Source organism: Mesitornis unicolor, unplaced genomic scaffold, assembly GCF_000695765.1.
Source record: "Mesitornis unicolor isolate BGI_N332 unplaced genomic scaffold, ASM69576v1 scaffold10910, whole genome shotgun sequence".
NCBI lineage: Eukaryota > Metazoa > Chordata > Aves > Mesitornithiformes > Mesitornithidae > Mesitornis > Mesitornis unicolor.
Window position 1 is genome coordinate 19,189 of NW_010156261.1, and position 8,791 is coordinate 27,979.

The 8,791-nt window shown below is 41.2% G+C and overlaps 1 protein-coding gene across 1 annotated transcript; it reads right to left on the bottom strand.

The window, feature by feature from the left end:
• Positions 1–831: 831 nt before the first annotated feature.
• On the bottom strand, positions 832–8,514 carry LOC104542016 (DENN domain-containing protein 5B-like). The gene is made up of 7 exons (XM_010186230.1): positions 8,326–8,514; positions 6,463–6,581; positions 5,085–5,272; positions 3,657–3,739; positions 3,367–3,493; positions 2,403–2,577; positions 832–1,561 (listed from the first exon to the last, which is right to left on the bottom strand). The coding sequence occupies exons 1-7, from the start codon at positions 8,362–8,364 to the stop codon at positions 1,378–1,380; spliced, it is 915 nt and encodes a 304-aa protein (XP_010184532.1). The 5' UTR covers positions 8,365–8,514; the 3' UTR covers positions 832–1,377.
• Between the last annotated feature and the right edge of the window lie 277 nt (positions 8,515–8,791).

Consider the following 8,791-nt stretch of genomic DNA (forward strand, 5'->3'; position numbering starts at 1 on the left):
ACTATGCCCTCAGATCCTTCCAACTCCCAGCTATGAGAATAGAAAATACAGTCTGTATTTGCTGTGTGGTATCCACAAGATGATTTTAATGTAATCTGTTGTTAAATCTTTAGTCTACAGGACTTCAGTTGCTCCCAGTTCCTCCTCAAGAGCTGTACCTGCATAAACACGCTGTATTACTAACACATCGACTGGAAAGAGTATAGGAGAGAAGCCGCAAAAAAAAAAGTGAGAGTTTTTTTCTTCTTTTTCCTCTCCTTTTGCTTCTATTTTTATGTAGCTGGAGAATTTTAAAATAATAATAATTTTTTAAAAAAATCCTGTACTTCCTAGAAACACTCATTCTGTGGGATAAAGGAAGACTCGTAACCTGTCAGCACTTCAAAACCTGCTGATACAGTTCAGCAGCCCAGCAGCATCGGTGTTTGTGGCTCTACAGCAAAGATTCTTCTCAAGTACAGCAAGAATTCTGTATGAACAAAATTCCTTGATGTGGAAAAAAATAAAATAAGTCATCCACAACACAAGCTGGCAAGAGGGAATCATCAGACAGGCAAGGGACATGCTGGGTGAGTCAAGCAAGCCATCATTCCCCATCTCAGGCTGTAGCAGCACTGCTTAAGCGAGTCTCCTACCATCAGGCTCCGAGGCTGACAGCAGTCCTCCTTTCCAGTGTTTAAGCATTTCAACAGTTGTCTCCCCTCCTTCTGTGTTTTGGAGGGACACAAAAGACCTTGCAGGGCAAAATGATGACTCACAAATTCTGTGCATGAAAAGGGTAGAGTCTTTGAACAAACAAAAAACTGAAGGGAGACCATGTACAGTAGGGTAAACAGCATATGCTGACAGCATTTCCAAGAATGAGACAGTCACAATGGCTACATAAGGATATTTGCTGTATTAATCTGCAATACCTGAAAAAAAGCCCTGCTGAGTTTGCACTGTATTTACATATTGATTGGCTTCTTCCTTGCAAGCAAGTAGCCGCATCCCTTCCCACCTCAGTCCTTCCCTCCCCCCAGTCCTTCCCCTGGATTTAAGCTACTCATAGTTGGAACAAGAACATTCAGTCTAAGAAAAATTTCTTAGAGTAATATAATTTCTTACAGAAGATAGCATATTTACACACATCTAACACATGAAAATACTCTATTTTATACTAAATTTCTGTTTCAAATAAACTACAATACTGCATCTTAGCTTTCTGCAGCTTTAGAGGACAGTTCCCATCGAGCACAAACTGGGCTTCCCACTCCCGCTTCATCCGGCAGCTTTGCCTTACAGTGGTGCACTACCATCACGTTCAAGTCCTGACAGGTCTCCCATTGTGGTTTGCTTGCATGGGAAAGGAATAATGAAGTTCTCAGCAAAGCCATGCTAAACATCCACTCCTTTAATGAGCGATCCTTCTAGGATGATGTTGAAATCTTGCAATGTCTGTAGGACTCGGATAAGGGAGTTGACAGTCATGCGGTCCCGTAGGAGAGCGTTCTCCTCGTACATCCTTGTAATGGGCGGGCACTCAGCCAGCAAGGGGATCCACTGGGGCAGCAAGTGGTCCCTGCAAAGAGGGTGGAGGGGATGATTTTAGCATCAAGTACAACAGATCTCAAACTGAAATTCTTCTCCAAGAACACAACCCAAAACATGCCAACTCTTTGTGCGTGTGATGCATGTCGCTTGCACATAAAAGTTTTCTGTGTACTCATAACCATTTTTATTATTTTTTTTTTAGTAAAATACAGGTAACTGAACGTACTGTATGAAAGAAAATGGAAAGATATCAGCAGAATTGGACAACTGACTTTGGAAGGATTCAGCAACATTTTCAGATCAGGAACAGGGAAAGTAAATTTCAGGAAAACTCTGACTGTTTTCCAACTGGTTTTCTTTAGTATCCATAAGTACCATTCAAAAAAGGTACTCCAAAATACAGCTAAGCCCCTGCCTCTCCCCAGGTGCAAGACAGAAAGCATCCTATTAGAAAGGAAAGATTAATCTAGAATAGTTTTGTCAAAATTATAACAGACATCCCATTTTCAGAGGCAAAGTGATTCAACAAGGATTTAGAAATTCACCAACTCTTACAAAGGAACTGCATTCCCAAAGGCAGCACTTCAGCAAAAATACAATTTCAAGACAGATTTCGTGCATATGACTGTCAAGCTAACAGATATAAAAAAGCTCACAACATTTTTAGCAGTTGAGACACCAGCCATGTATCATTACTGCTTCTTTGCTGCAATTTTTTCATCTAGTATTAATGCTGCCTAAAATAGGTACTGGATAACAGATAGGTACAAGATGTCTTAAAATGGAAAACTAAAGGTAGTAACAACAGTGTAAAAATATTCTTCTAGTCTAATGCAAGAGGACATGTATAACGAAGAGCAGTTAGGTACCTTGTCCCCAGGCAAACCAGAATTTGGAATTTGCCGTCCTTTCCAATGTTCCTTGGAGCTGTATTGATGGCATTCACATAATGACAGAAGGTTTTGCATGAAGATCTCTGAAGCAAAAGGGCCTCCTCATTGTCTCCAATCTGATCACTGGTTTCAAAATAAGCAACAGCTTTCTCTGTGGTTGGGAGAAAATCAGAACCCAGTGAGCAGAAGCATTTCAATTGTGACTTAAGATACAGAAGTGAGTCCTTAAACACAACCTGCTGAGAGTGATGGCACAGTTTATATATGGACTTCTCAGTCTGAAGACCATAGGTAGGTGGTGATCTCTACCTCAGTGGTCAGCAGACTGGCTGATGTCTAACACAGTTAGGTAACATCAAGGACCCAAACCAGAACCCCCATCAATGCTTTCATTGTAAGTGATACCATCAGCTTTGATTTTTTCACCTTTTCTGAGTAAGCATTTACCCTCAGGGTAAGTATATCTCAACTTTCGAGATGTTTTAAGGGAGTAAGAACACCTTAAATTACCACAACATAGGCCTACAGATAAGCATCACCAGAAGACCAGTGAAGTGGTTAGGAGAGTGCTCTTAACTAGAAATCTAAACCTTTCACTCCCTGCCCTTTTCCATCTCTCTCCCTAACATTGCTAATCTACCCAAACCTCCATCCTACCTTCTTTCTGGGTAGAAAAGCAGCTGTTTGAACATTCACCTATGAATAAATGACTAGCACCTGAAATGCTCTTAAGTTTCTGCACAGATTCACAGTCATCCCTTATATGTAGTTTAGTATTTCTCATCTTCCATCTTGGTTCTCACTGACTTTAAGCAACCTAGAGCAGGTGTTAGGCAGGAACAAATGGCACCCTAGTTGATAAGAATCCGAGGTCCATGTGAGTAGTCATTTTGCCCTAATCTTTCTTCTCCTTCTGCCTCCAAATCACAGGCCAGCTTACCTATGAAATCCCAGATGAAGACATTCTTATGAAAAATGCGAGCCGATTTGAATCCATGGTGGAAGACCTGCTCCAGTGCTGCGACCAGACCATTTTCTCCACACAACAGAATAGTGAGGCTCCCTCTCTGTGGGAAAGAGCATCTGTAAGTACAACTTGCCTTGTTTGCATGCTGGAAGCTTCAAATGTAAAGGTTAACACTCTCCGCTGGTATTTTAGTTCCATTTCTGTTTATAAAAATATTTACATGCATTGCAGATATCAGGCAAGTAATAAAAAGTAGGAAGTACCTCTTTCTCTGGCTTGTGAAAATGTTTCACAATATTGTTCACAGCTTCCCCAATTCCCTCTTGAATCTGTCCTGCATTAGGCTCTGTGAAATGATGGAGAGCATACTAGCTGAAGATACCAACTTTTAAACATTCATCAAATTCTCATGATGACATAGCTTGAACTGCAGGAGTTATTCTGTATCTTTAACAGAGTTCAGGCAATCATTTGTCTTGGGTAAACCTGAGACTTAATTACAAGCAACTGATGAACAACCCTGGAATAGTCAAATAAATCACCCTACTGAAAAATGCACAACCCAAGGACCTGGACTGATAAATATTTTATTTGAGTTAATCACATCTTGCTCATCACATAGAGTACAGCAACCCTTACATGAAGAAACCTGGGCTGAAATGTTGTAGCCCAGTCATTTGACTCACTTCTACTTGACACAGGCCAGAAAACCCAGCAGTCATCAATTCCTGATTTGAACCCACAACGTTTTATTGAGCCAAAGCAAGTATCTATTTTAGGGAAATGTCTACTCATTTTACCAATGTGAGGGGCCACAAGCAGAGAATATTCCTTATTAATGGTTCCAAGAGTAAGTTATCTTCAATGTGAAAACGTATGCCATGTTTCTGCTCTGAATTTGTTTAGCTGAATGCCTCAGCTACCGAATCATGCTATGCCTCCACCTGCTACCATCTCACCTCCCTTTGCAGCTACCTGCAGAAAATTGCCTATTTCCTCACTCATTTTCTGATTAAAACAGAATGAACTTTTAAAACCTCATTTTAAGCAAATGTTTTCCAGGTTTCAGTAATTCTAATGGTTCTTCTATGAGTTCTTTCTAGTTTTTTCAGACACGCGTAGGTTGCTATTAGTCTGTCCTAGAATTGTTATTTTGGATGCATGGAGTAATTCCGTATCATTTTAGTACATTATGACCTCCACAGTCTTCGGCAGGTCAAACACAGAGCCTCATGTAACTCACAAGACAAATGAATTATTTGGCCTAAGTGTGCTTAGACCTAAGGAAATGCTTTGCAAGTAGCTCTGGTGCTCACTCCTCCAGCTAACACGGACTGCACTAATATGAAGAGCTGCAGTGGTTCTGTAATGGCTTTTAGATGCTGCATTACTCTTGGAGGCTAATCTTTCCTCACTTGACATTTCAGCAGTCATATCCTCTAATTTTACAGGAGCTGGGCAGATTTATGAACAGGGTCTAGACTGAGCTCGTCTATATGCTTTAGTGGAGAATATCCCACATGGCCCTTAAAGTCCCACACAAAAACTGGGGCAGGAAAAACTCATCAGCTTTCAGCTGTTCCTCTGCACCAAGCATGCTTCAGTAGGAGCTCTCCTTTTCACAGCATCTTTACTTCCCAACAGTCGCTGTCCCCTTCTCGAGGGCCCTGGGGAGAAAGGAAAGGACTTACTGGTGTTCTTCCCTGTAAGGGAAGTGATGCTCAGCCGTCGAGCCGTGGTAGGCGATTTCTGCTGGGGTGGGGTACGGCACTGCTTTCCCAGCTCTTCGTCAGATGTGGAGGACACCAGCTCTCCAATGAGTATTCGCTCCAAGCTACCATCATCAACGCCCTTTCCCAGCCATCGCCCGCAGGGAAACCTGCCATGCAGCCAGCACAAGCACAGGTCAGCCACACAGGTAGTGTAGCTTTATCTCAAAGCCAGAGGGCCAGCTAGCGCACATAAACACTGCTAACGGGCAGGGAATACTCCATAGCCAGAAACCTTTCACAAATCAGAACTCAGCAGGCAGCATCCCCTGCACGACAACTGACAGGACCAAACCAGAAAACTACATTCACCTCCATCCTTAGGCAAAGGGAAATATGCAAATCTTGCATGAAAGCAAGGGACAACAGAAAGTGTTATACACATAAATTATGGGCCACTTCTTTATTTCTGCTGGATTATTTTTAACTTGCAACCATAACCAATATTTAGCCTTTAAAAATATTGTGATGGTAAACAATTAACTCCCTACACAGTTCCCATCTGGCTGAAGCTGTGACATCTCCTCATACGCAAACTTCACTTCACATTTTATTGCTGTGCTTTTTGATCCCATCCACAGTTCTAATGAAATCCAAGCACATGTCCATACTCCCAGTCCCTGTACCCCATATCCTTCTACTTTCCCCATACACTGTGGCCAACCCTCAGCTTTGGATCTCACCTCTCTGAATTATAGTTTTCCAGGTCTACATTTAGAAAAAAATTAACTCTGCTTAGCCAGATGTTATGTAAAACCAATGAGTTAGGAGATAATTTCTACACAAGAGGTATGTACTCAATAGAAAATTAAGAAATTATCAAAAACTTTTATTTTCTTGTAATCCAAATTTCTGTACATTTGTTATAGTAGTCAGAAATTTTAATTTTTTTTTAAACAAAAAGAAATGAAAGACTTGCTCTAAACTATCATTCTAGCTCTTGGGAGTATGAAGAGTTCATTTGTGCACAATTTTACCACGCTACTTTAAATCACGAGATTTAATTATTAGACACAAACATATGAATCACTTCAAAAATAGCCATGCTGTCTGTCCTGTCTCAGAGAGATGCAAGGAAAAATCCTGCATTCAAGTCTCATTTAATATTTATCAGATTATTTGCCTTCAACTCATCCTTCTGAAATGAGAGAATCGGGGGTGGGGGAGACCAACCCAACCCTATCGGGTACCCAAATCAGCCCACACTGCTGCATCAACCGAGAAGATGAACACCTTCTTGCTTTCTCTAGATTTAACAAGTAGGAGTTTCAGATAAAGAAAATTAAAACTTGTTGCTTACTTGTACGTGTGTCCTGTTATTTCATTTCTGACCATGACACAATCAACCAGCCACTTGGCTAGCAGCCCTGAGTTGTCATGACCAATCTGAACGGTCGTCAGCTTCCCTAAATTCTGGCACTGAAAAGAATAACAGTTTTTACTTCATTAAAAAAAAACAACAGACAACACACACGCCCACCACATGCACACATATGGTCTCAAATGTATGCTTTTATTCAGTTTCCTTTGATTTATACAGCAAGTATTTTCAATCAAACATGGAGTGCATTTTGAAAAGCAGAGTAATTGTTGTAAGAGAGAAGAAAAGAAATAACATGAAATAAAATTATTAGAAGCCGGTGAAAAGATTATATTCTTTGTTGTAAACACTCACTCTGAATAATTCTGAGAAGTGTTAATTACAAATTTCTGAGCTAGGGTGATAAAAAGGTGTGCTTTTGTAGAACAAACAGATCTTCAGTACAAACAGCTTCTCAAAAATATTTTGAGCATACTGACCTTCAGCTGACTCCCTCTACACTATGAAGCAGTCTCCCTCTACACTATGAGGCAGTCTCTAGATCCTTTGTTATTTTCAAAGATCAATTTGCTTATTGTTGGGCAAGAAAAAAATCACCAACATGAGATGCTTAAGATCACAAAGAGACAGAACAAGGAAAACAAGGGACTGTGAATTCCAGTGCAATATGTAATTGTAGGTGGGGCTGGCAGCAGCATCTCTTAAGTCACCTAAACACTTCCCTTACAAGACTTTAGTTTTCATTGCTTCTGACACTGCCAAACAAGCAGATTGGGCTGACATTTTCTATAGTGGGTGGCTACCCAAGTTGATATTTTATGAGAGCTGCAGCCAAAGGAGTATTCTAGAACAGTGTTAGCGTAATCCTTAGAAATGTCTAAATATCTTATTTTGCTTGTTAGAAGCCTGGAGATCTTTTCTACAAAACACTGGTATCTGAATGAGAGGCAGCCATTGTACCTCAAAAAAATATTCTCTCTCTGTCAAATTCTACCTACATTTGTCAAGGAGTTTTGGTTGGGTTTTTTTTACTACTGTTGTTGAAGATCAGTCTGCATACGCTCAGTGGATGCAACTTCAATTTTAGTAGCAGATTTTCCTACGAAATCACTCCTTACTGGATACAGTACAGCCTAGAGCTACAGGAGCCTGACAGGGCTTTCCCTGCAATTCCCACTACCAGCTGCTTTGGGGTGGCACGGAGCCAATCTGTAACTGATGGGTGGGAAAGCAGAAGGGAACACTGGGTAGTCAAAGAGGAAACCACAGCGAGCACGGAGAAGAGAGCCTGATGGGGATGGCAGCTCAATGGTTTGCCAGGAGTTAGCACCTGAAGCTGGGAAGCTGAAGAGCTCAGGGGTTAAACTGGCTGGTTGGAAGCTAAACAGCAGTGCCAGGCAAGGAGATGGAGGAGAAGAAATTTGAGACTAGGCAGAGGTAGAAAGGGATCTGGGTGGTGGTAAGTGGAAAGATGGATTGAAAGAAGGAAAAAGAAACCTGGAGGGGAAATGAGTTGGAAATGAGCCCTGAAAGGGAAAATTAGGCAAGGAGATGTGGGAGGAAGTGAGACGTGGAAATAGATTGGCTAAGTGAGGAGCCCTGGGTTGGGACACAAAGAGCAGTGAAGCCGGTGGGTAAAAGTGGTACATGCTCACAGGAACCTTTCCACTGGCACAAGATGTGCAGGCAGCGCTATTTTCATATTTGAATGTACAGTAACTTTGGAAACCTGGACAGAATCTGAAATGCTGTGATTGTAAGACAATAAACCCTCACCAAATTAACGTGTATTTGGAAGCATGTTTCAAATTCAAAGGTAAAATGTAAAGAACTTGTACTCACCTCAAACGTCATTTCTAAGTGGTTTTTAGGAATCTGCATTACACCTGTATCTCCCAGTTCTCCTGATACACAAATCCATGGGTTTGATGTAGTTATTGCATTGCTTAGTTTTTTGATGGGAATTATCACTGACCTATAAGGGATCACTGAGAACAAGGGAGAGGAAATAAGTTAGCCTTGACTTTTTCTTTTCTTTTCTTTTCTTTTCTCTTTTCTTTTCCCCTTACAGTAAATGCAATTTCTGGAGGAAATGCCTTTTCCTTGAAGGTAGGCTCTTCTCCCATGTCTCAGCAATCTAACTCTTTTCTCTTTTCTTTTCCCCTTACAGTAAATGCAATTTCTGGAGGAAATGCCTTTTCCTTGAAGGTAGGCTCTTCTCCCATGTCTCAGCAATCTAACAAGGAGAAGCCCTCCCTGTCCAGGGTGAGGCAAACCCGCAGAGCAACTCTCTCCACCAGCTTCTCCC

Excerpts from the sequence above, each read along its gene's own strand:
- LOC104542016 (XM_010186230.1), bottom strand. The coding sequence starts at position 8,364 with ATGCAGATTCCTAAAAACCACTTAGAAATGACGTTTGAG. Across the intron at positions 6,582-8,325 it reads ACTTAGAAATGACGTTTGAG|TGCCAGAATTTAGGGAAGCT; the intron begins GTGAGTACAAGT and ends TATTCTTTTCAG. Across the intron at positions 3,494-3,656 it reads TTCACAAGCCAGAGAAAGAG|AGAGGGAGCCTCACTATTCT; the intron begins GTACTTCCTACT and ends TCTTTCCCACAG.